Source organism: Anser anser (genome assembly GCF_964211835.1).
Source record: "Anser anser genome assembly, chromosome: 2".
NCBI lineage: Eukaryota > Metazoa > Chordata > Aves > Anseriformes > Anatidae > Anser > Anser anser.
In genome coordinates, this window is record NC_139721.1 from 114,961,158 (window position 1) to 114,987,092 (window position 25,935).

The 25,935-nt window shown below is 36.6% G+C and overlaps 1 protein-coding gene across 3 annotated transcripts in view; it reads right to left on the reverse strand.

Moving 5' to 3' along the window:
- RECK (reversion inducing cysteine rich protein with kazal motifs) overlaps positions 1-25,935 on the reverse strand; it is a 60,044-nt gene that overhangs the window by 15,902 nt on the left and 18,207 nt on the right. For 2 of the 3 annotated variants that reach the window (XM_083825870.1, XM_083825872.1), the window contains 11 exons: positions 25,126-25,211; positions 19,491-19,538; positions 18,426-18,467; positions 11,207-11,240; positions 10,121-10,318; positions 7,321-7,588; positions 5,712-5,891; positions 4,544-4,756; positions 3,643-3,779; positions 1,877-2,017; positions 808-996 (listed from right to left, as the gene is read on the reverse strand). In XM_083825870.1, coding sequence (XP_083681996.1) covers positions 808-996; positions 1,877-2,017; positions 3,643-3,779; positions 4,544-4,756; positions 5,712-5,891; positions 7,321-7,588; positions 10,121-10,318; positions 11,207-11,240; positions 18,426-18,467; positions 19,491-19,538; positions 25,126-25,211 — 1,536 coding nt within the window. The remainder of the gene's footprint in view (positions 1-807; positions 997-1,876; positions 2,018-3,642; positions 3,780-4,543; positions 4,757-5,711; positions 5,892-7,320; positions 7,589-10,120; positions 10,319-11,206; positions 11,241-18,425; positions 18,468-19,490; positions 19,539-25,125; positions 25,212-25,935) is intronic. The other variant, XM_083825871.1, reaches the window with a different exon arrangement.

Consider the following 25,935-nt stretch of genomic DNA (forward strand, 5'->3'; position numbering starts at 1 on the left):
TTAGTAGGGTGATGGTTGGACCAGATGATCTTGAAGGTCTTTTCCAACCTTAATGTTTCTATGATTCTGTGATTAGAATTTTTGTAAAATACTAAAGGGACACAAGTAAAATCCTCAGCATTGAGCAATGTGGAAGAGGTACTCCCAGACAAATGGCAGCTGACCAAATGAGGATGGAAGAGGAAAGCCTCTGTAGCACAAAAAGCTGTTTAAATCACAGAACTACCCAAGAAAGAAGGAATTTGTCAGCAGTTTGCAAAAAAAGTTTCCAAGATATTTTTCAGTTGATTTACACACAAAATACCACTGATTTTGCAACTGAGGAGCGACTTACACTGTGCTTAAATCTCAGAAATACAGCACGTTTAGAATAAACACTGTTGTTTCACTGTTCTTGCTTCATCCCAAATGCCTACTGGCTCCCCTCAAACCTTTGTCTTCCTCAGTCCCCAGAGTTCTCAAAAGTTAACTTCTGCTCTCAGAAAAGAAGCTAGGTATTATCAAATACCATAAAACACAGGGCATGTGAGGCAAGTCAGTGACCTTTTTGTTGAAAAATGGCATAATAAGAACAAGCTTTACAAAGGACTTTCATTGGTTTAGACAGACGTTGTTAGGTATTGATTTAAATAATGCAACCCTCCAGCATATAAAAGAATTAAGCAAGTATTATAGGGATGCAGACATTAACTTTTGTATTTTCTGATAAACTCTGCATTCAGATTCTCTGGATCATCGTATGCACCCCAGATTTCATTGCTTAAAGAACAAGACCTGTATAGATATAATCATTGTTCTGAAACTTACTTTTTCTTTGTCCTCCAACAATGCACGATTTTTGGAGGTCAACACAATGCATTTCCATGCAGTTTTCTAGCAATCCACTGTGTCCACAGGTGCAAATCTTGTAACAACCAGCATCACCAGCTGACGATGGAACCTGAATAAGCGTACCTTGACGGACAATAAAATCCGAGGCTTCTCCCAGTTTGCAGCCTACGTACAAAGAGAAATTTAAGTTCATATTTAGTAAATATTTCGTCAAGTGCCACTTGAAAAAAGGAGAGGCAGTTATAAATTATATGCCATGTCACTTGCTTCTCAAGCCCTGAGCCTGGGCATTCCGAATCCAGTGAAGTAAGAGGTTGTAGTAACAGTGAAGAGCTCATAATAGAAAGTTTGGGTGTTAATTTATTTAGTTACTGAATTGGTTACTTGTGAGCTACCAGACAGAGTTTGAGAAGTCGTTCTGGCCTATGAAGAGTGATTTGGAACAACTGCACCTACGAAACCATATCCTGAACTTTTAATACAATACCAGAATTGCTGCCAATGCAAACACACATCCTTGATCTCCCTGTGTTTGATCAGACTCTCAGAGCTCTCAGAATGTCCTCCCAAGACTGACATCCTAATTTTCATTAATTTCAAGGCAGGCAATTCAGGGAGATTGTGTCCATTATTTTCACCAATAAGAAAAATTATGCAGATATGGCTAATAAGATGTGGAAATACAGGGCAATACATGCCACTGTGCTCTGAGAAGCAGCAAGCTGCACTGTGTTTTCAGTACTTCATGCCTGTAATTTTAAATAGCAGGTAGGATGCTTAGAGACCTTGTCTGGACATTTATTTCTTCTGAAGTAAAATAAGTAATATATCTTCCAATGAGACATTATGTTTCAGTCAACAATAAAAATAAGAACATATGAATAAATGAAAGGAGCTACAAGGCAGGCTACAGGTTTTGAAAAGACAAGATAATATTGATAATAGCTTTTTGGGAATATCGGCAATTTATTCTAAAGCTTTCATCAAAATTTCAGTAACATTTTTATTACCAAAATTCAGGCAAACAGAAATTCAAATCCCTTACCTGGTACACACAGATATGGAAGACACAATTCTCCAGACTGACATCCTTTTCTGTTTACTTCACATAACTGGTTAGCTGCACATGGATTTGGATTACATGGATGTGTAACATCTTCTACAACGTTTCCTAAGGAACTTGGGCCTGAAAACAGAATATACAATATATATGATTTAAATGAGGTTTGTTTCTCCTCAGGAAAGCAAGGCATTTTTTATGTTCAGTAAAATCCTATTTTTGAAAACTCTGTGAAATCTTTTTTATTTTTAATTATACTTTTAAAAACTTGACAGGACAAGTTAGTTTGTAGACTTACTTTAAAAGCTTAGTACTCAATCCTGGAAACACTGACCCAAGTGTTTCTTCATAAGAAAAATTTATTTCCCTATCTTGTTTTCCCAAGAAATTTTTATACATGACAAAAATACAAACTGACAATGACCCGTAATCTAACAAGAAAAGTGTTACAGTCAATAATCAAGAAATTGTAGGTCTGAAGTAGACTTGATGTTTAACCAACTTTGGTATCATTGACAGAGTTTGGTTCTGTTTTCCCTTTAACTCAGTAGCAATATTCTCCTGTTACAAGATTAAAGAAAGGAAAGACAACATGGAAATGAAGCAGCTAAATGGAAAGAACCACCCAAAACTTTAATACATTGTCTCTCTGGGAACAATATGCACATGTTGAGGCACACTTTCAGTTGAAGCTTTAAACAAAATTTTATTATTTTAAAAGTTTGTGGGATTCTAAGACGGAAATAACAAAATTTAATTTGGAAGGTCTAAAACTGATAGATACTGTAACAATAAAAAAGTTTAAGTCCTACAGATATAAGTATGTAATATGAATCAGTAAAAGGGAAGAGCAGATTTGGAAAAGAATGTAAAAAAGATGCATTTAATAAAATCTAGAACTAAGATAAAATTTTACTAATACATTTGTATTCCACATTGAGGGCTAACATGCCTACTAAGCTCACATTCTATTACCCCAGTAGCTAATATATTTTTTGGTTATTCTAATTGCACAGTTAAAGAACATTAACACAGTTTATATATCAGAAAGAAAAAGCATCATTTTGTACATCAACAATTTATGTTCAAAATTCTGCTATTGTGTAAGTGATATTTATTTGATATCAGTCCTCCCAAGCATTGTCCACCTTTTCTTCTGTAAATAAATTGTGCTGGTGGTTTTATTATTGCTCAGTACCTTTTTGTCAGGCGAGATCATAGAATGGCTTGGGTTGGACAGGACCTTAAATATCATCCAGTTCCAACTCCCTCGCCATAGGCAGAGACGCCACCCACTAGATCGGGTTGCCCTGGGCCCCATCCAACCTGGTCTTGAACACCTCCAGGGATGGAGCATCCACAGCTTCTCTGGGCAACCTGTGCCAGTGCCTCACCACCTTCTGAGTGAAGAATTTCCACCTAACATCTAACCTAAATCTCCCCTCTTTTAGTTTAAGCTTTGTTTTGCGCCAGCTGTGGCTGGCACAGAGCAGTCCCTGACTTCCTCACATGCAGCCCCTGCAGCCTCCACTGCTACTAAAAACCTCGCCGCATATATCCAGTACAAGAAGGAATAAATGTAATGAGCTATGGCAATTTGAACAACACAATTTTCTCTAATATACTAAATAAACAATGTTTCACATTTAATACAATTTTATTTGAAATATAACAAAAATTATTAAAACTAACAATAAGTGTTCAACGTATCTTGGTTTCTAGTTTTGTTGCCTACGTATGTTGATACTTACTCAGGTATGTATCCAAAGGGATACAGTTCTCCAAGTCATCTGTTGGAGATAAGAGCTCACAAATACTTTCAGCTGAGTGGCCTTCAGGGAATTTATTATGATCTCCACATTTCTTCAGTATTTCCACGCAATCTGATCTTCAGATAAATAAACAAACAGAACTTCATGAACATCACTTGAAAAAAAAAAAGGTCTTGTATTAATATTCTTCCCTTTCTCAAATCCACACCTTTCCTCTACTGCCTCATAAGACATGGATATATATATATATATATATGCACGTATATGTGTATATATAAAAATCACACACATATCCATGCATGTAAAGAGTAGCAGAGGTAGGAACAAAATTGCAATACAAAGACAGGAACTATTTATTATACTAAACTTTACTTACTTTGGGTTTGGTGATTTTTGTTTCTATGGCTTCTTATGCATGTATCTTTCAAGCATTTCCTTGATTTAACATTTAATACAGATTAAACGCGTATCTCTCTACCCGTACCTATTAACTGGTCTCTTTTCTATCCAATCATCTATTTCAAAAATTATTTTTTCTTTAAAGCAAACTTTGTGATTTTCAGAGCCTTCTGTCAGTTAAAATCACTGATGGGTCCAAAAGCCGAAAAAGAAAAGAGAGTTTTATAGACAACACAGAGTCAAAAAATATAAAAATAAACTTCACAATGGAAGCGCATACATCCATGTCATTAGCAGGCAAGCATCTTCCCTTTACAGTGATGGAAATTCAAGCAACAGCAACTATGCAAGCTCACGTTCTTCCCACGCTTGCTTTGCCATGTCTTCCTAATATAAGTCATACACAGTCCTACAGCAGCTTTTCAGTTCTCGTTAAAATCCTTAGCAGAACCTCTCAACTGCTTTTTTCCATGGTACTTACTTGCAGATAATACTTCCTCTAGATTTGCTGTGGCAAGGTTTAATCTGAAGTGAGCAGGCAATTGCCTTCCACATTTCTGGTTGGCATTTTTTAATATCAAGAACAGGAATATTTATAAATGGCATCTTAATACTCCCTTTTTCCCAAAGCTTCATGTCATTCATGGCTCCCTGGTCTGACTGTGTATTGCAGCTCCTAAAAAGTTCTGTTGGTCTTAAAACAAGAAGTTAAAATATAGCATGTATATAAGAGGAAAAAAAACCAAACAAACAACACATATTTTAGCTTTCACCATATGAATTCTACAACCTTGATATGGCTTCCCTTTTGTGTCAAAAAAGACATGAATCCCTTCCACAGTTAAGCATGACCAAAATCTGTTTCAATTTTATCTTTAAGGAAAGTAAGCTCTTTAAGGCTCAAGGCTGAAATACCATTTTCAACTCTCTCTTAGATCAAATATCATTTAAGCTTTTCATACCTGAAGGAAGTTGACTTAAAAGCAAGTATTTTGAACGTTCTGAAAATCTGTATGAATGTTTCTCGGTGAATCACTAATGCAAGTTGATTTGTCATTTATTTTTGCCCAGGCTGCATCTATCACACATATACTTTACTATTGAGAATACAGTGGCATGTCTGTTAGGTATTTCAAAGAAATCCAGAGATCCCTAAAAGCTAACTGATAAAATACTAAATGTACTTTTGAAACTCAAACACTATTTAGCTCGTAACCTTGCAATTACAAATTCAGACAACACTTTTAAATTACGCATTTTCCCCCAGAGTATAGGAAAACAAAAGGAAGACATATGAACCCTCTTAGGAAAATGTTAGCAAGTAACATGTAAATTCAACAAGCATTTTTACCTTATTTATAATATATAATATTGCAGCAATTATGACTTATTAATATGTTAAGACAGAGGAATGTACTAGTAATATATGACATTTTACAATTTCATGAGTTAGCTTTTATTCTAATAAGTTCTGTAATGTTGACTAACTATAATTCCAAAAGTTTATTCTAAAGAAAAATGATTTATTTTGTAAATTATCTGAAAAAATATCAGAAAGACAGCTATATACAATCTCAAAACAAGACTGAAAAATTTTTAATTGAAGCACAGAAATTCCTTTTATAAAATATTCAGTGTCTCTCTCTTACCTGTTATTAAAATTGGTGCAGTAAGTAAGATTTCTACATCCCAGCTGGCAAGGTTCACGTACATCTGCTAAACAGGTCAGCATGGAAACTTCAACTGCGTTATACTCGCAAAAGCGATCAAATTCTTGCCAACTCTGTGAATTGCCCCAACTTGTGCTATAAAGTTTTGTGCAGAGCTCTCTGAAAAAAATATATAAGAAAAAAATCAAATGAAAAAAGCAGTTGTTGTTCAGCTATAGCAGAGACTATAGTCTCTTTCAGATCCCAACAGTCTACACTCACTGTAGAAACATGTTAGCGCCCACACAGTCTGCAGGAGTATCCAAATGTTGTGCTCAAAGTAAGTAACTACTCTCCACTGTTTTCTAAATTTTCCAGTTTTGCTTAAGAATGCTAGCAAATCTTTGAACTAGTAAGACTGAAAGACTTCTGAATATAAAACTGTAATACCCAACATAAATATGCTGCTGCAGTTTTCAGAAAACCTGAACTAATGCCGTATAATAAATCACGTTGACACAACAACGAACAGCTAATCCCATCCTTCAACTTCAGATCACACCTAATCCTGCTACAAAAAAGACTGACAAGCAAAACACTTCTTCCTTTGCCCTGATATTTGAATAAGGCGTACTGTTTGTTTGAGATGTTTTCTGGTGTCAACAATACCCAGGTCCACTTTGTTCACAGCAATAACCCACAAACTACAATTGTCCCCAACCCAACTGAAGTTGTGGAACCTCATTGTATTATTAAAATTAATTGCATATTGAAAACGTGAGGGAAGGAACAATTAAAAAAAGATGATCAATATAAGCAAAAGATACTGTATCAACTGTCTGATGCTACAATGTTCTATGTAATATAATTCTAGAGCTCTACAACGAAGCTGACTGTAAGATCCTGTTGCAGTCCGGTCTGCTGCTTTGTTAATGAAAACTTCAATACAAACAGTAGTAACTGCTCAAAAAAATCAATGTTAAATTGATGAATTTAAAATGTGATAATCATCTTTTTAAAGCAGACAGATGACCACTCTAAACTAAAAAGGCCCCAATAACACTTATTTGCAAGTATATACCTATTTTCTTCTTTTTTTTTTTTTAAATGTAGGAATAGTTACTTTCATTACTTAATTAACAGATACCCTGCGTTATCTTTTATTGATAAAAATCTAAACAGTATATAGTACAGAATACTACTAGGGTTATAACATGCTGTGAACAGAAGACAGTTTGTACTGTTCATTGTCCCCTTGGCTCTCATTAGCATTTGGTTAAGGCTTCTTCAGCTTGTTGCAATATTGGATATTACCAGGAGTAAGATAAGGTACAGGTTTTATTAAACTTAGTGTGTCTGCTAAATTAAACCAGTTCTAAAAACGAGAAAAGTGTGATTCCTCTGATAGAACAGTATTTTTTTTTTTAGACAAGTAGTAAGTATTGGACATAATGTTACACCCATTGGATTACCTAAACCTGCTTCCTTTCTAAGAATTCACATAACTCATTTCACACATACTCACACAGTAGGATTTGGGTAAAGGACTGACATGAAACAACTTCAGAAGCATTTTCACAATTGGAAAGAAAGGTAGAGAGATACTGACCTACATGTCGAAGAGTTTGCTTTAGAACAGCAATGGAGCTTAGCTCCATCAAGACCTGTTGAAGGTGGAGGGTGCACAGTGACTCCTGGGTGAACAGATCTTGAACTCTCAAGAAAACATTGCCAAAGTGGATCCTGAGGAAGAGGCATTGTTTTGCAGCCTTCTATAAGTCCATCAACAATTTCAAGCTCTGTTTTCATTGACATTAGAATTCTTTTACAAGCCGTCTGACAAGCGTAGTCTTCTGCTCTATCACAGCAATACAAACCTGTTGAAGAATTAAAAACTGTTATTTCTCGAGCATATAAAAACCACCAGGATATGCTATATAATAGCCTTCAGAGAAAAATGTTATAGGACTTTTTTTCCTTTCTTTTTAAATAATTAAGTTTTTGGTGAAATAAGGAAAATGGTCAGCAGAGTTCTTAGCCCGGATTTTAAGAGAGCAAACTTCAAACCACTCAGAAAGTTAGGTAGCAGGGTCCCCTGGGAACCTGCTTCTCAGGGCTTAGGGGAGAGACCATGAGAGCTGGTCACTTTCTAAGAACCACCTTCTAAAAACGCAGGAGCAGGCAATTCCAGTGCATTGCAAGTGAAGCAAGTGGGGCATTAGACAAGCTGAACGGGGAACTCATAGAACTTGAGCAGAAAAAGAATATGACCTTTCTAAGCAAGGTCAGGCCACACAGGAAGGTTACAAAGCTGCAGTTCACACTTGCAGGAAGAAAACACAAACAAACAAAGCTCAACTAGAGTTAAAATTGGCCAGTGATATTTCAGATAACAAAAAAGGCTGTTTAAGTATGCTAATAGCAAGAGGTTGTCTATGGAAAACACTGGACCATTACTCGATGAAGATACTCACTTGACAAATAGGGATGATGAAAAAGCAGGGGCATTTAATGCCTTCTTTGCTTCAGTCTTTAATATTAATGATAGGCCCTTGGGTTGCCCAGTCCTCTGAGTTGGAAGACTGTAACTGAGGGAGCATAAACTTTCCATTTGTGGACACCAAAATTGTAAGGAACCAGTTGTACCAGTTGAATATTTTTAAGTCCACTGGGCCTAATGGGATTCATCCTGTAGTACTGAGGAAGTTAGTGGATGTTATAGCTGGACCCCTCTCAACAATTTACCAAAGGTCTTGGGATTCTGAAGAAGTCCTCACTGACTGGAAAATAGCCAACCTTATCCCAGTTTACAAGAAGGGCTTGAGAAAAGATCCTGGAAATTATAGACCTGTTAGTTTGACTTCAGTACCTGGAAAAGTTATGGAGAAGATTATCCTGGGCGTCACTGAAAAGTACTTAAAGGATAGATAACGGAATCAGCAGGCCCAGTCAACATGAACAGAAAGTTCTGCCTCACTAATTTGTTATTCTTCAATAATAAGATCATCCACACAGTAGACAAAGGTAAGATGGTAGATAATAATTTTAGTAGGGCTTTTGATATTGTCCCTCACCGTATCCTTCTGGAGGAATCGTCCAATTGTGAGATCAACAGGCTCATGCTACACTGGGTGATGAACTGGCTGAATGGTAGAGCTCAGACTGAATGGGGCTGTATCTGGTTGGCAGCCAGTCACTAGTGGTGTTCCCAAGGGTCAGTCTTGGGGCCAGTTCTGTTCAGTGCTTTCTATCAATCATATAGATGCAGGAGTTGAATTTTTGCTGGTGATACTAAACTGGGAGGTGCTGTTGAAACTCTTGAGGGAGGAGAGGCTTTGCAAAGGCACCTAGATAGATTGGAGCAATGTCATGAAATTTAACAAGAACAAATGTCAGATTCCGCAGCCGGGACAGAGTAATGCCAGACACGGGTACAGACTGGGAGATGAGTGGCTGGATAGCAGCCACGTACAAATGGATCATGGAGTGCTGGTTGACAGTAAGCTCGAAATGAGTCGGCAGTGTGTTCTGGCAGCCAAGAGGGCAAACTGCATTTTGGGGTGCATTAAACACAGCACAGCCAGCTGGTCAAAACAGGTGATCTGTATTTAGCATTGGTGTGGCTTCACCCTGTATACTGTGTGCAGTTCTGAGCTCCACAATATAAAAGCGTATCAAGGTACTTTAAAGTGGCCAGAGAAGGGCAAAAAGCTGGTAAAAGAGCTGGAAGGCATGTCCTATGAAGAGCGTCTGAGGACACTGGGTTTAAGCTTGGAGAAAAGTAGGTTGGGGGTGACCTCACTGCTCTCTACACCTTCCTGAGGAGGGGAAATAGAAAGGGAGGTGCTTATCTTTTCTCCCTGGTATCGAGTGACAAAATCTGTGGTAATGGCTCAACTCTGCAGCTTGAGAGGTTCAGACTACACATTAGGAAAAACTTATTTACTGAGAGGGTAGTCAGACACTGACACTGGAACAGGCTTCCTACAGAAATGTTTGATGACCTCTGCCTGTCCGTGTTGAAGAGGCATTTAGAGAATGCTCATAATGGTAGTCTTCAATTTTGGGTCAGCCCCACAGTAGTCTAATGATCTTTGTAGGTGCCTTTGAACTGAAACTATTTTATATTCTATTCTATTTCAAATAACATCACTTCTTTGAAATGCAAACAGAATCAACTCTGAATGGAACTGACATGTAGAATTAAAAAAAAAACAAAAATGAAACAGAAAAATTAGTAATGTACCTAAAAACAAAAGTTATTGCATACATTTATATATTTACATTACATAGAAATGTATCAATACAGTTTATATAATAAACTTATACAATAACAATTTATATAAAAATTATACAATCCTCAAACTTTTAAAGAAAATTTTCAGAAAAGAAAAAAAATTTATACTTACTATCTGTAGGATTTCTCATTGGATATGACTGGGTATAGTTGTTCACACAGTGTATTAGCTGAGGGCTAATAGTTGCACAATAATTTTCAACTGCTTTTATTTGTGAAGGACCAGGAGATGAGTCTGTCCGAAAAATTGCTTGACAATATTCCCGACAGTTTGTATGATGACCTGCATAACTGCAACAGACTGACCCCACTGGGGAAACAAACAAACAAACAAAAATCTATGGTTTCCTACACAGAGGAATAAATTAGTGAGCATGTCTGTAACCCACACAATGATGCTCAAGATATTACTGGAGGAGAAAACAAACAAAAAAAAAACAAAACACAAAAGACCAAACTCTCCTAAACTCCATTAAAATAATCTGCCTACAGAATGAGTGGAAATATCTGTAACTAGCCAAAGCATCTTTTTCTGGTTTAGCTGGAGAAAAAAGTCCCTAAATACATCTCGAATTCAAGTTCAAGTCACAAACAAGACAGCTGAATTTTATCTTCAGATGTTTTTTTTTCTTATTTAAAGTAACTAGTTTTGTCTTATAATTGAATTAGTAGACAAATACCAATGGTAAGCAAATAAATATGAAAGCAATATCCCAAAATTTGTTTCAAGAAAAAAAAAGAGATTAAATCATTGTGATTCATATATTTTTTCCCTGTTATTAAATACACTGTTCTTGAGAAATACTACTACTGAAATTAATTCTGAGACACTGAGTTCTTTATGTCCTGCTATTTCATTTTCTGTAGACAGACATCAGGCAACAGGACACTTGTATGGTGCAAGATTTCACCTATATCTAACTCAATTTTGTTACTTAACAGTCATCAAGTGAATAAAGCAGGAGAAATGATCTTCTAAGCAATCTTCAAAATACGACAGAAAAAACAAATACAGATACATAAATTAAAAATTTACAGCAATTATATAAACAGTCCTATCCTCTTATCACTTGAACAAAAATAATTATGCATGTGGCTAGCCGTTCTATGGAACCGAATCCATGTGATTTGTTATATGTACACCTCCAGAAGTTCTTACATTTTAAAGAAAAAAAGAAACTATTCATTACATACTTACTTTCATTTCTGTTAATACAACTAAAGAGAGCATTCTGAAATCAAAACAAAAATAGCATTACAAGCCTGAAAACTTCAAATAAACATTTAGGTGCCCAGTTATTTCTTATCATGAACTAACATTTATTTTTTGTTCATCTAATACAATTTAATTGGAACAAATAACACTATACAGAAACACTAAATGAAAGAAAAGATCAGGTGTCACCTAAGTACTGTGTACACTGTTACTGAAATATATTCAAGTAATAGGAAGATTCTGCTAGATCACCTTAGAAAAAACAGAACTGGATGTAACAAAATGTTTTTGTATGATAATTTTAAAGGATCTATGTGGAGAAAAAAGAACTCTGCACATGCACACATGCAAACAGAAAATCTCAAAAAACTAAACAGCAATTAAAATCTAATGCATGCTATCAACACCCAAACTAGACCCAAACACAAACTATAGCACCCAAATGGTACAGTTGGGAGTTATACAAAATGTTAAAATACAGAAGGGGGAAGACATATACCCAATCGCTTGGTTTCAGAAGACTGTAATGCACAGGACAATAAACTGAAAAACTACATATCGAACTCCTGCCCAGAACAACCATCATCTTCCCCACATGAAAAACTGATCTCTTCTTGAGAAAACAGGTAGCACTTATACACTTTCTGGAACTCAGTGGAAAGATGAAGCCATGAGGCTGAAATTCTAAAATTGCATCTACCAGTTATGAAATATTTTAAAATTACATGATTGTGAAAAAGAGAAATTTGAAACACTCTCCACGCTTGTTCAAACATGATTATCAACTGATCAAACCCATTAACATAGTGACAAAACACAATCCACATCTTCATAAAGTTCCTGATCACCTTCGTTTCCCCTGTCACCAATATTATATAAATTTGTATTTTACACATCTAGACAATAAAACAAACACTGTAATATTGATCCTCACACAGTGTGGGATTAAAATCTGATGTTTTGCTGTACTAAACCAAGATGTGCTACAATCTTTAAAGAAAAGACCTCAAAATGCAGACCTAACATCAGCTTGGTAGCTCACCAGCTAGCAAAAACACCCAGCCTCACTCAAGTCTGAAAACAAAATGGTTGTCTCAAGCTGAACAGCTTGTAGAACTTGATCTTACAAAAGTACCAGATATTTTGCTTCACTTGAAACAAGTTAAACACTGCTACTTAAGTATAATAAAATATTCAAAGAGTTCATCAGATTAATACTGAAAAAAGTGTAGGTCTAAAATAAGAAAGGAAAAGTGAACAGTATTTTTATTATGAGAAACCGTCATGAAAATTCTCGAGAATTTTCATCTGTGTTAGTTACTTATATTTACTACATTGCTGGGAAGTGGGTTATCCCCAATAATCTTCGTGATATTTTTGTGAAAATTTGTATTGCTACAAACAGATGGACATGTTAAATTTTTTAAAGTGAAGATGTATTAAGAATCATATTTCCTATTTTTCGTTTTTTTTTTTTCTTTCCCTCCCCCCCAATTCAAATTCTTTATTTGCATTGTTTTTGGAGATCATCTGGGTCAATCTGATTTGGCAGCATCCTTATTTTCTCCCCTGAAGTCTAATCTAGGTAGGATTACTAGGTAGGATTACAGAGCAAAGCAAAGTCAATATCAAAGTAATCTCCCCATGGCTAACTCATTTTTATGAGTTAACCATAACCAGTAATTGCAACATCTGAATGCTGAGGACTTCCTTTGAAGCAGCTTGCTCGTATTTGGTTACACTGAGCTGGGAACTCACGTAAACACAACACGTTTCCTTTCACGGAGGGTTAGAACTAGGTGATCTTTATGGTTCCTTCCAACTCAAACCATTTTATGATTGTGTGTACACAAAATCATCATCCTACATCTGTAAAGAACTGATGTATACTATTGCCTACAGGGTCATGTCATTTTTATAGCACCGTACTTTCTTCTTTGGGACCTTTGGTGTATTAAAGAAGAAAAAAACTGTCAAGATAGGAACTGCTGCCACACACCACATCAGTCTGATCCAAGACTGACTGTCCTCAGAAGCTTCTGAAATTAGATTCCGCACCCATCCTGTACCAAGCACTGGAACACGGTGAACAAAACAGCCTGGCAGAAAGCAACACTAACTGTGTATGAATTAATGCACAAAAACAGTAGAGGCTGCTGAAAAGATATAACCATGACAGACAGACCTCAGCCTAAGTACTGAACATACTATCATTTAGCACTAACAATGTGTAGAATGACGATGTAAAGTTGCTATAAACTCAGGTAAGATTTGTCACATTATTAAAAGTAGAATATTATAAAATAAGTTATTAAAAAGCTGTTTGGAATAACAGGATCACTGACCCTTTTTTGCTCAGCTTATAACCACAGACAAAAATAGAGAAGAATGTTGAGAAGATTATGGAGTACCAGTATTTCTCTTATGAAAAAGGGCTCAAGTTGAGACAAAATTATCCTCTTCTACCTATTTTAAAAACCTTTCTGTTCTTCTAAGACAGACACGATCCCCATACCAGGTAATCAATCCTCCTTCTGTACTTGGAAACTGCCATTCCACAGACTGCTGAATCACTGTAATAATACTAATACTGCAATTAAAAGGAGGTTGTCTTACTTCCCTTTTCCATTTTGTTTTCAACTCTTCTCTCCATGCTTCTGGTTGTATAATTTGTGTATGCCTTCACACCAGCTCTGACTCTACTCTTCTTTTCATGACCTGATTTTTCCCAGTAACCCTGCAGAAAGCATTTTTCTCTTGTGCTAGCAATTTAAATAATCTTCTAGAACGACCTGCAAGATGCCAGATTCAGAATAAGGTACGCAAAAGTGTATTCGTATAACTAGAACTTCAGCTGCACTGAGTTGTTGAAGCAACTCACCATATTGTGAAACTGTAACCTGTAGCCACCACAGGTTACAGTGATAATTAAGATGCTGAATTTGCTCTTCATGTAGCTCTGGACAACTGTTCAGTTTCCCAGAAAATACAGGTACATGTGCGAGAAGCATAGCTATACAGACATGAGAAAATCTTAGAAAAATTAATGTATATATGTATATATGTCCTCTGTTTGTAAATAAAACTAATAACAGCTTTAGACCATCATAGTCTGTCTTGAGTTACTAACTGTAACTTCATTATAGAATACAGGGTTAATCCCCATCTCTTTTATAAAACAGCAATCATATTTAAGATATCAGCAACTTTTCTGCCCATTCAAGCTTCCTTCTGAATTGCCTACCAAAATCTCTTGAAACAGTGAACTGTGAGAAAAGACAGAGAAAAAACGAGCAAAAGATAAAACAAAGACATATTTAAAGTCAAACAAACAAACAAACAAACAAACTAACTAACTAACAAACAAAAAGAGCAGAAAAGGATATTTGCCTTAAAGGAAAAACTACGTCACCAAGATCTGTGAAAATGAGGATAAAAAGCCAATAGTATAATCTCTCTACCCCCAAAACTCCATTTTCAACTCATGAATAAAATATTAAGTGAACAAAGATGGTAATATTGAAATTTAAAGAACAAATGCAGAATTATTTATTCTACTTGTAAAATGATCTCATCTGAGAAGTCTTAAAGATACTTCAGTTGGTTGTTCAAAAAAAAAACACACAACTGCTGAAATTGGTCATCAAAACAAATGAGACTAAAGACAGAAGGAATGGAAAGTAACAGGCAGACTCAGCCAACACAAGTGTGTATGCCTTAAGAAAACAGTTGCATTATGGAAATTGAAAAAGGCAATTTAAGTTTATCTAGCAGAGAACACTTTCCAGTCTTCCTCACCATAGCCAGTACTGCAGGACCTAACTGGTTTCGCTCTTTTTGGAGCTCATCAGCTGCAGGTAACGGCTCAAAAACCAAAACACACAAATACAAATAGAGCTAAAAAGAAAGAATTCTTTTGCATCATAAGGCATGCTTTCATATCACATGCCCATTTTTTCCAAATGTCTGCCTCTTGAATGAAAAATAACAGTGAAGCTGTTCTTTTGCACAAGAAAATATAGAGAATTCCCCCAGCAGCCTCCCCACAACAATTATTATTTTTCTTCCTGAAAATCATAATGGTATCTGTATTCTATTAACTCTGGTGGACATATACATTTAGTACTGTTGTTTTGGGAAAACTAACCACATTAAGTATCTCAATACAGATCGTATTCAAATAAGGACATCTTAATTTAGAAATATTACTTTCAGTTAAAAATATAGCAGGAAACTCATTGCTACTCTCACACAGCAAAGCACTTTAAATTCTGTTAATCTTTTCTCAACTTCATTTAAACTTAGAATTTATCAATACAAGTTAAAGTCAGAAGCTAACATACTAAGGTTTAGTGGATGCAGCTGAAGTTTCAGATGATGGTGGACATCTGTTTAGATTTTTTTTAAAACCTGCAAAAATTAACAATTAAGGCTAAGATTTTCCTCGATTATGTTAAACAGTAAAAAAATGAAAACACTAGCACGGTAAATTTGAACTTAATCACTGGAACTTCATTTTTGGCAAGATCATTGTTTTTAATCAACTTTCTTTGAACTGTACGGAACAGAAACAAAATGCAATAGAAGATCACAATATTATTAGCTATAATGTGTGGTATACAGAGTCAAAGTCTGCCCAGAATTCCTAAGCAGTACTTCCAGAAGCCACAAATAAGCTGTGTGCTTTAGGGGTTCATTAAAACCATTTTGGAACCTTTCACCGAACTATGTTCTAAACAGAACCTTGAGTTATAATCTGTTGTCTGTGAGTAATCCCTACAATTATATAAGGGTTAAAAACTTCTCGCAGCATATTTTCAGAAGGGCTAATCGGTAGCCAAAATTCACTAAAACCTCAGCATAAAGCAGGATCATATGATCCTGGAGGATTAAACCTGCCAGTAGTGTAGCACAATTAATACATTTCTGAATACTTACTGCAGCAACTGAAGCTGCAGGCTTTGCATTTGAAGTTTCTGTATTTAAAAATTGTTGGAAAACCACAAGCCAAATTAAACTAAACACTGCTCAAATCTGTGAGAGCAAAAATACCTTTTTACAGTCCAGGGACATCAAAAGTGTTCACCACTGTGTCCAAAAAAAAAAAAAAAAGGCTTGAAGAAGAGAAGTGAAATAACATAGAACATTTGAATAATGCCTTATTTAAGACAAAAAAAGAAAAGTAAGAACTGAAGTCCTTAATGTGCAGAGAGGAGAACTCAGGGGAACTTGGTATGCAGTGTAAAGACTCAAGAGTTGCAATCTAATAAAAATTTTAGCTTTCCTGTTTCCATGCACAATAGAAATAAATGTGATTTTAAACTCAGTAATAAACTTATCACAGTTTATTTCAAGCATTATGAATTATTTTCAGTTACTCCTCCAAGTGCATACTCTGTTTGTTTTATTCAAAAAAGAACCTTAACTTTACACAAAACTTTTAAAAGTGAAAAATCAGAAAATCCTACATACAATCCGTACAGCTTCCACTTCTTTCTTCTTCTTTGACTATTACCTACCTTCTTTTTAGAGCAAGATAGTAGAAAGCTGGAAGAAGTAGTGAAAGATAAAGGTGATGAGATGCACAGAACTAGAGAGAAAAGGAACATGACAAAAATGAGTATCTGAGAAGCAGAAGATGGGAAAAAGAATAACAGGATAACATCTTTCAAAGGAAGCTAAATAATGTCTAATAACATCCAAAAAATACTCAAGGATGTTGTGCTGTTTTTTAAAAATTTCTGTATGCAGTGCTACTTGAAATTAAAAGACACTTAATAGGGCTTGCTTAAAATCCTCAATGTACTGATCAAAAATGAACAGATAATTACACCATGATCCATTTCTAAAATGTGTAAAATCTCCAAATGACAAGAATCACAAGCTACATTAACATTTACAGTAAAAGTAATCCAGAAAATTATGATCAGCAGAAAAAGCATATTTAATTAATCTTGTGAAAAGCTGGCACATCAGCGTTCAAGTGATTCTGTTATTGCACAGTCTGAGACACTGCTTAGCAACTTCTTTGTGACAACTATCTGGAGGTTTGTGGTTTTCTTCCTTCACTGCTCTGAACCCTGTGCCTTACCCTTGAAGACTTACCACATTCTTTGTTCTCACTGACTTAGTGGGAAGCTAAAGTGTATGTCATGAAGTTGCTTCCCTGATCTCTAAAGACCACGGAAAAGTACTATGGACAGTTCAGTCAACTATTGCAAGAAGATTTTGTAAATTCTCTGTGAAATCCTTAAGTGATTGTATAAGATTAAAGAGTTAGTATGCTATCACAGTGTTTGCAAAAAGCGATTTACACCTTTATATTTCTTAATTCAGCTAGCTTTTACTTACAAGTTATATCTTTATTATATTCAATACCTCAATAATTTATTAATAAACTAATTCTCAAATTGGATCCTCATGTTAAGTGACTCAAATATGGATTCTTAAGCAAAAGGCAACGCAGCATGTATAACATTGCATTTATGTGATTCACAAGCAGTTTCTGATCTTATTTGTCATTTAGTGTTTTAACTTGGCACTCCCTTCCCAGTTCTTCATTTTTTCCCTAACCAACCCAACTGAAAACAAAGTATGGCACTAGTCACAGATATAGAAGCTACTCAGAAGACTACATAAGGAGCAGGCCACATTCACCAAGACATCAACTAAAAAAAAAAAAAAAAAAAAAGGAGGAAAAATGAAAAATGGCTAGGATGCAAAAAAAAGTGCAGATTCCTTCCAGAAGCAGCTTTTCAAATCTCATACCTTCGGCAAAACTTCCCTGAATTTTATACTTGCAATAGGTATCTTCAGAGCATAGCAAGTACTATTTTTTATGTGTACCTATAAGCCTAGATACATAGGAAGTTCTATTTTTGTACAAAAATATATAATAACTGAAGATCTACCATTGCACATACTTCATTTCTCTCCTTAACACAGAATCGGTATCTACTGCTCCTAGTGCTCATTTAAAAAGTTCTCTTTGTTTCTTCACCAATCGGAAAACTGATATCTACTTCCATAATTTTTCTGCCTTTCCTTCTTCTGGTGTTGCACAGGTAGAAAGAGCTAAGGTCTTCTGTGCAATAACAGCAAGATCCCACTTTCCAAAATTCCAGATAAAAAACTGGAAAAAGGCCTAGGAAAGTAAATAAGATGACTATCACCATTTTGTAGGTGTTCTTTAATCTCTTACCTTTCCTTTCCCGTTCTCCTTCAACACATATTGGCCAACCTCCTACAGCAATGCAGAAATCCAGAAAAAAAAGAAGGAAACAGACCAGCATAATAGAGGAGAAGTTTACAGATGTTGACAGTATAGCATATCACAGCATGAGAGAAGACAGAACTACTTAAAATTCATTTTTAAGAGAACAAACTATACTAATTTCAACAGTGAAGAATCTAGGAAAATACTCTCTAGATTTAGACAGAAATATGAAAGGGAAAAAAAAAAACACGGAATTTATTGTTTCTTGGAAAACAGGAAAACTGCTGTATTTCTGCCCAAATCAAGAAAACAGAGAATTGTCTGATAACCTGGACTGTTTATTAAGAGCTGAATTTACATAGGACTAACTAATTCAGGGCAGTAGGCAGGAGGAAAGGGGATGGATGAGTGTGCAGGAGGAGGAGGAATCTGGCTTTTAATTAAGAAATATTGAAAGTGAAAAAGTCCTAGCAAAATAACTTTTCTACAAAATGTGTTAAAAAGAATACAGATGAAGGCAGAGTTCTGAAAATATCCTAACAATTATTTTTAAGAGTAAAACAATAGAAATAACTGCTACCATTTGCAGTTTCACTGATGTTAACAAAAATTATTCATTTTGAATTATATATATTAGGATAGACTACTTAAAGGATTACTCTTTCCTGCGTTTATTTCTTTAAGGTCGTTTTTAAGCTGAATCTCCCATTACAGAACTCAAAATGTTCCTGACAATGAATGCTACTTTCATCAGAACTCCTATTAAACAAAGTATTTAGAATCCATGTCTCCCTTTTGAAAGCTACATCTTTATCAATCAAATTAAGATATATGCAAGTCTAAAAAAAAGGCAAGCCCCTTTTCACAGAAAGTGATTGTACTTCACAAAAAATGCAGAGAGGCAATTTACATCTGGTTGAAAGTGAGTATATACAGACATACTACTACATGAGAAGACTAGACTTTCCCTCTTCTACATGACACTTGTCACAGAATTTATAAAACAGATGACTTTTAATAAGATATATGCACACACACACACATACATACCTCATATTCCTTTCTGCAGACTTTTAAAACATCATTCTTTGAAGAAGCCTGAAAAACAGAAAATTTCCCCATTTCAGGCAGAAAATAATAAAAACATGTTGCAAAATAAAAATTGTTCTACCCTTATGTTAACTATGGTAATCATGGATCCATGATCTATCTAAATGTTCCTTCTTAAGAACCTAAAGAATCCGTTTAAAGTTTCAAGAAAAAAAGCAGAAACCACAACTTTGTCAATACTACATATAATTAAAGACCCAATTTTCTTATTTTTGCACCAAGTTTGTTGGTACTGGATGCACACACAAAGCAAGTTAGTTATCATCAAATGTTTACCGGATAAGGTGGAATATTAGAAACATTTAGGAAATGGAAGACCTTGAGCACTAAGTTTCACCATTTTCCATGCTCAATGGCATTTGTGTCTTGTTCCCTTCTAAAACATGCAGTCCTACAGTTCCTATTGTAAAAATAATTTGCAGAAATTCTCCTTTCAAAGTGCACATCACTTTCTTCTGTAGAATAACTCCTGCTCCTTTTTCATGTCAGATATTAAAAATTACTATTATTACTTACATTAGACATCTCCCCCTCCAGTAATTTAAAATACCATGGTAAAATCTGACCTCGGACCTATAATAGCACCTTCTTCAAAATGCCTGTAAAACTCCCTCAAGTTTCAAGAATCAAAATTAGTATCCAAGCATTTCCCTATTATCCTTAATGTTTTGCCAAAGTATGTATTTTTTTTAGTCTAAATCAAAAACATGTGAAATGTATTAACCAGACTGCACTCAAGAACAAAATCCAGCCAAGATTCCAAGACAGCATAGTCTACAATCAACAATACAGCATTTGATTTTGAGAATAAAGAGAAATGATACAGCAATCATAAGATTAAATTAACAGAATTTCATAGGACATGATAAACGGAAGTGTTTTTTTTTTTTTTTTTTTTAAATCAGATCTGGAAAAGACGTAAATGTTAGGATAAATTTGAAAATTTTACTAACAAATACATTTGGAGTGATATATGCACATTCTTTCCAGAAGAACGAAAATATTTTTTGAACCACATTTATATTTCTGTCCCCATTTTTCCATTTATTTACTCCTCACCTTTTTTTCACACTACTGTTTGTGTACTCACTGCTCATCTCTTATCAAACAGGTTAAACTAACTATATGCTCTTTGATGGAGGTAGTCTTTTTTTTTTGTATTTTGACAACAATTTGCAGTAGGCTGCTGGTTCGAGACTAAGTTTACACAGGTAATGTGCAAGATACTATAGTGAATGCATCTTAATACATCTGTGCTCCAGAACTGAGTTATAAGAATGACAACAAAGAGCTGCACACTTTTTGTTTCTGAAAATATATTTATAGTCCTATATAGTCATAAGCATATGCTGAAAAATATAAAATCAGAAAATGCTTCCCAGATTTTTGTTGAAAAGGTAATTGCTAATTTATGTGTTATGCTTAAAAGTGTCACCCGACCAAAACAGTGATATAGTAACACCAAAGACTGAGTAAACATACTTTATTCCATCTGATAAATTAAAATCTCTTTGAAGAAGCACAAAAATCTATTTGGGGCTGTAACTCCAATGTTGCATCACTAAATACAGCACTGCAAAAAAAAAAAAAAGAGAACTTTGAAAAAGTCACATTGCCTTCCAGTAGCATGGTTTTAGAATAAGAACTTTCATGCAGATTGTAAATATATGTATATATATATATCAAGAAATTATGTTTATCATTGTAGTGGATTTACGTGGCAAGGTTTTGGTAGCAGGGGGCCATAGGGGTGGCTTCTGTGAGAAGAATCTAGAAGCTGCCCCATGTTAGGTAAGGGCCCCACTGCCGACCAGAGCCGAGCCAATAAGTGATGTTGTTTGCTTCTCTGTAAGAGCATATTTAAGATGGAAAAAACCGCTGCACCACCCAGCAGCTGGGCGAGTGAGAGGAGTGAGAAACAGCCTTGCAGGCGCCAAGGTCAGTGAAGAAGGAGGGGAAGAGGTGCTCCAGGTGCCAGAGCAGAAGTCCCCTGGGGCCTGTGGTGAGGACCATGGTGAAGCAGGCTGTCCCCCTGCAGCCCATGGAGTACCACGGTGGAGCAGGGTTCCACGCCGCAGCCCGTGGAGAGGAGCCCACGCAGGAGCAGGTGACCTGGCAGGAGCTGCTGCATGTGAGGGACCCGTGCTGGAGCAGTTTGCTCCTGGGGGATGGACCCCGTGGTACGGACCCATATCTGGAGCAGTTCTTGAAGAGCTGCTGCCTGTGGGCAGCCCACGCCGGATCAGTTCAGCAAGGACTGCATCCCATGGGAGGGACCCCACAGCACAGGGGACGAGAGTGACCGAGAAGGAGTGGCAGAGAAGCGCTATAGACTGATCATAACCCCCGTTCCCCCGTGCCACTCTTGGGGAGGAGGTGGAAGAGGGTGGATGGGGGGGAAGGTGCATTTAGTTTCTTTCCTTTGTTTCTCGCTTCTCTAGCTTGTTAGTAATAGGTAATAAATCTTACTGTCTCCCTGTGCTGAGTCTGTTTTGCCCATCACCATAATTACTGCACGATCTCCCTGTCCTTATCTCAACCCTCGAGCCCTTTTCATCGTATTTTCTCCCCATTCCTCTCTGAGGAGGGGAAGTGAGAGAGCAGTTGTGGTGGAGCTCAGCCGCCCACCCGAGTAAAACCACCACAATCATAACCAAAGCAAAGATACCTTTGGAACCGCTATAGATGTAGTTAATAAATTACTACTACAAAGCAACAAAATAGAGCATAGCAGCAGCAATCACACACCAAATGTTTGCAAACCAAAACTAGAGTGGATTAGCTCCATTTCCCAAGTGACATGTTAGGACATGGCTGGAATAGTGTTGCACCCAAAGTTCAGGACACATTTGAAGAAATGGCAGCCTCCAGGGCTGCCAGGAGGGCCATGGCAGCCAGGAGGGCCAACCGTACCCTGGGGTGCATCAAGCACGGCATTGCTAGTCAGTCGAAGGAAGTGATTGTCCCACTCTACACTGCGCTGGTGCGGCCTCACCTCAAGTACTGTGTGCAGTTCTGGGCACCACAGTACAAAAAGGATGTAAAGCTGCTGGAGAGCGTCCAGAGGAGGGCTACAAAGAAGGTGAAGGGCCTAGAGAGGAAGACACATGAGGAGCGGCTGAGGTCACTGGGCCTGTTCAGCCTGAAAAAGAGAAGGCTGAGGGGAGACCTCATCATGGTCTACAGTTTCCTCATGAGGGGGAGTAGAGGGGCAGGCACCAATCTATTCTCTTTAGTGACCAGCGATAGGACCTGAGGGAATGGAGTCAAGCTGTGGCAGGGGAGGTTTAGGCTAGACATCAGGAAGAGGTTCTTCACTGAGAGGGTTGTCGCACACTGGAACAGGCTCCCCAGGGATGTAGTCACAGCACCAAGCCTGTCAGAGTTTAAGAAGCGTTTGGACTGTGCTCTTAGTCACATGGTCTAAAATTCTGGGTAGACCTGTGTGGTGCCAGGAGTTGGACTCGATGATCCTTATGGGTCCCTTCCAACTCGGGATATTCTATGATTCTATGACTCAAGTACATAATTGGCACCAACTCGGAAGGACATACAGTTCTCTCCCTGGTAGAACAATAGAACCGTATCTGAAATGTTTTATGAACAGATAGGCCAAACCTATTGTGTTTAGTTAAATAGATGGAAGTTTAGAAACTTTGTAAATCTGGTGCTACCTTACTCACTTATTAATTAGCCTTATCTGTAAGACCATACATAATTGCATCCCAGGACATGGAAGAAGGGCAAGATAACCCAGGCTTGGTTTCTGAAAAGAACAGGTGAGAAACTCATGGTATGCCCATGTCCTTGGACATGTAAATGACTTTTCTTAGTATGCATGTCTAAGTTGAAATAATAAGATAAGAAAGAAGCAGATGACCTGAGCATGTGCAAGAATTGAGTCCAACCAGCAAACATAGCGAGGAAGGCTACCGACAACCACCAGAAACCCCCGAAAGACCAGTGGAAACAAACACACACACATCAGGGACATTTACATACTTTTATGAGTTCCAGGAAATAGTATGAATATACTGATTATTTATCAGATATCTAATAAATACGTATAATAAATATGTATGTTTTGATTGTATGTTACTCCTGTAGCTTGAATAATTCAGTGCACACACTGGGTGAAGTGATCCCCTGTGCGTCCGGTGCTGCAATTAAAGAATGCCTGCTTTCTAAAACTCCAAATTGAGTCTTAGAGAGTTTCTTTGACTGACTTTTACAGTAACATACTAACACAGGACAGGTCAGACAGAAGCTTCCTTAAGTATTCTAATAGTGAGAGAGTGTTCGGGCAGCATCTTCCCCTCTAATCCCTCGCTCTCTGCCAAGCGATTGCAGAGCACTGACTAAGAGGTGAGGAAAAAACACTAATGTTAACAAAGCCAGGTGTCTACCCAAACAATCATTTATGTTTTCATAGAATACCCAAGCTGGAAGGGTCCCACAAGGATCATCAAGTCCAACCCCTGGGTCCACCAAAAAAAAATAATCTGCCAGATCAGATGTCTGAGAGCATCATCCAAACGTGTCTTGAACTCCGCCAGGCTCAGTGCTGAGACCACTGCCCTGGGGAGCCTGTCCGTGTGCCTGACAACACTCTCAGTGAAGAACCTTTTCCTGATACCCAGCCTGAACCTTATGTTTATAAGGTCAAGTACCCTTGGATGGTTGGACTCCAGACAACCATTTGAATGTCAACAAAGTAAGTACCCATGCTCGTAAGAGAGACTGACTCCTTCATTAGCTTGTTAACTGCCATGTTTGGCACTATGGAGAGATTGCTCTTGGTGGAGTCTAGGAACATCACATACAGCATTATCTAAGCTCAGAAGCAGGGGGTTCGAAACAATCACAGACTGTGCTTTTAGTCAAAAGGCACGTTCTTTTAGTTAGGATGAACTTCCTAGTCATACCTCCCAAATCTTAAATGTTAATTTTACCACCACACGGCAGCATCACAGTTGGTAACGTTTACAAGGTTCTAATGTTTAGTATTTTACACTAATAGAGAGCCAGTCAAATCTGCTGACCCTGATGAAATCTCACTGGAGTAGAAAGACACTCAAGAATCTCATGTGCTTCTTACATATCTGAAGTAAAAACCAGGCAGACTCTATTTGACTTCAGTACTCTTACAGAACAGGAATCACATTTAATTACATTAAGCTTTTCCCCCTACTTCTATTGCTTTGTTCGGGCTTTTCTTTGTACCCTGGCTTGCCCATCTTGTAAAAGTTTTTCAGTATTTTCAGGATGGCTAAAACCTCCTTTGTGGAGCTACAGTAGACTTCAGCTTTTACTTTTTTTATTGAAAACTGACTCTAACCATGTAAATTCTCTTTTGGTTCTTGAAACTTTGTGGCTGACATCTATCACCAGTAGTACTTCCTGGGAAGTTTCTTGTATTTTGCAATTTTAAAAAAAGAGTTTGTGTGATAATCTAATTTTGAAAGAGTTTGTGTGATAATCTAATTTTGATGTTAAAAATGCCTGAAGATCACACACAGGGTGAATTCAGAGTTATTTGACATTAACCATGGAGAAAACAATTAGAAAGCCTTACCTGTTTACATGCTTGCCGACATTCCACAGCAATAGCTAGCTCACAGCAACCTAAACCAACCCAACCATCAGACTTCTTCAGAACTCCTTTAAAAATAAAATTACAGTACATATTACAGTAGTAAAAGATCCTGTGCCATCATTTTTCCTTCCCTATCCATGACTATGTTACTTTTCAAATATGATACTCATGTTCTTGTTTAAAAAGCCAAGTTATATATTACATTTTATTAGAATTTATTAAGTCATTACAAACCAACTTTAAGCAAGACAAGAAAAATAAGTCCGTGCCTTAATAAATGTAGAACTTGACAATTAAGTACCTTCTATACACCGAATTTAAAGGTGTTTTATCCAAACCATTTTATATGCTCACTGAAAATATCACAGTTTGATAATTTTACTTATGCAATGTGAAGTGTAAGCTAACAGAAACCAATAGGAAAAAAAAAGTTAAAAACAACATTGTCTCAGACACATCCTTTTACTGGCTTCAATAGCACTATAGTTTTTATTAATAAACATAACATGACACACATACATTGTATCCTTTATGTAGAAATAAGAAGTAGGAGGTAAAAGAATCAGCTGCTTAATTAAAAAAAAAAAAGTTCCTAAGCCCAGTAGAAATGCCTTCTTAGAAAAGTCAAATGGGATGTCCAGCTTTGAAAAGAAGAGACAGAGCTGGGTGTAATAAACCATTGAGCTTAAATTTAAATGCTAAGAAAATATTGGGAAAAGGAGTCATCAAAAATCATTGCAAGCAATGGAAAACAATCACCAGTAGGTATGTATTGTGAACAAAATTGCT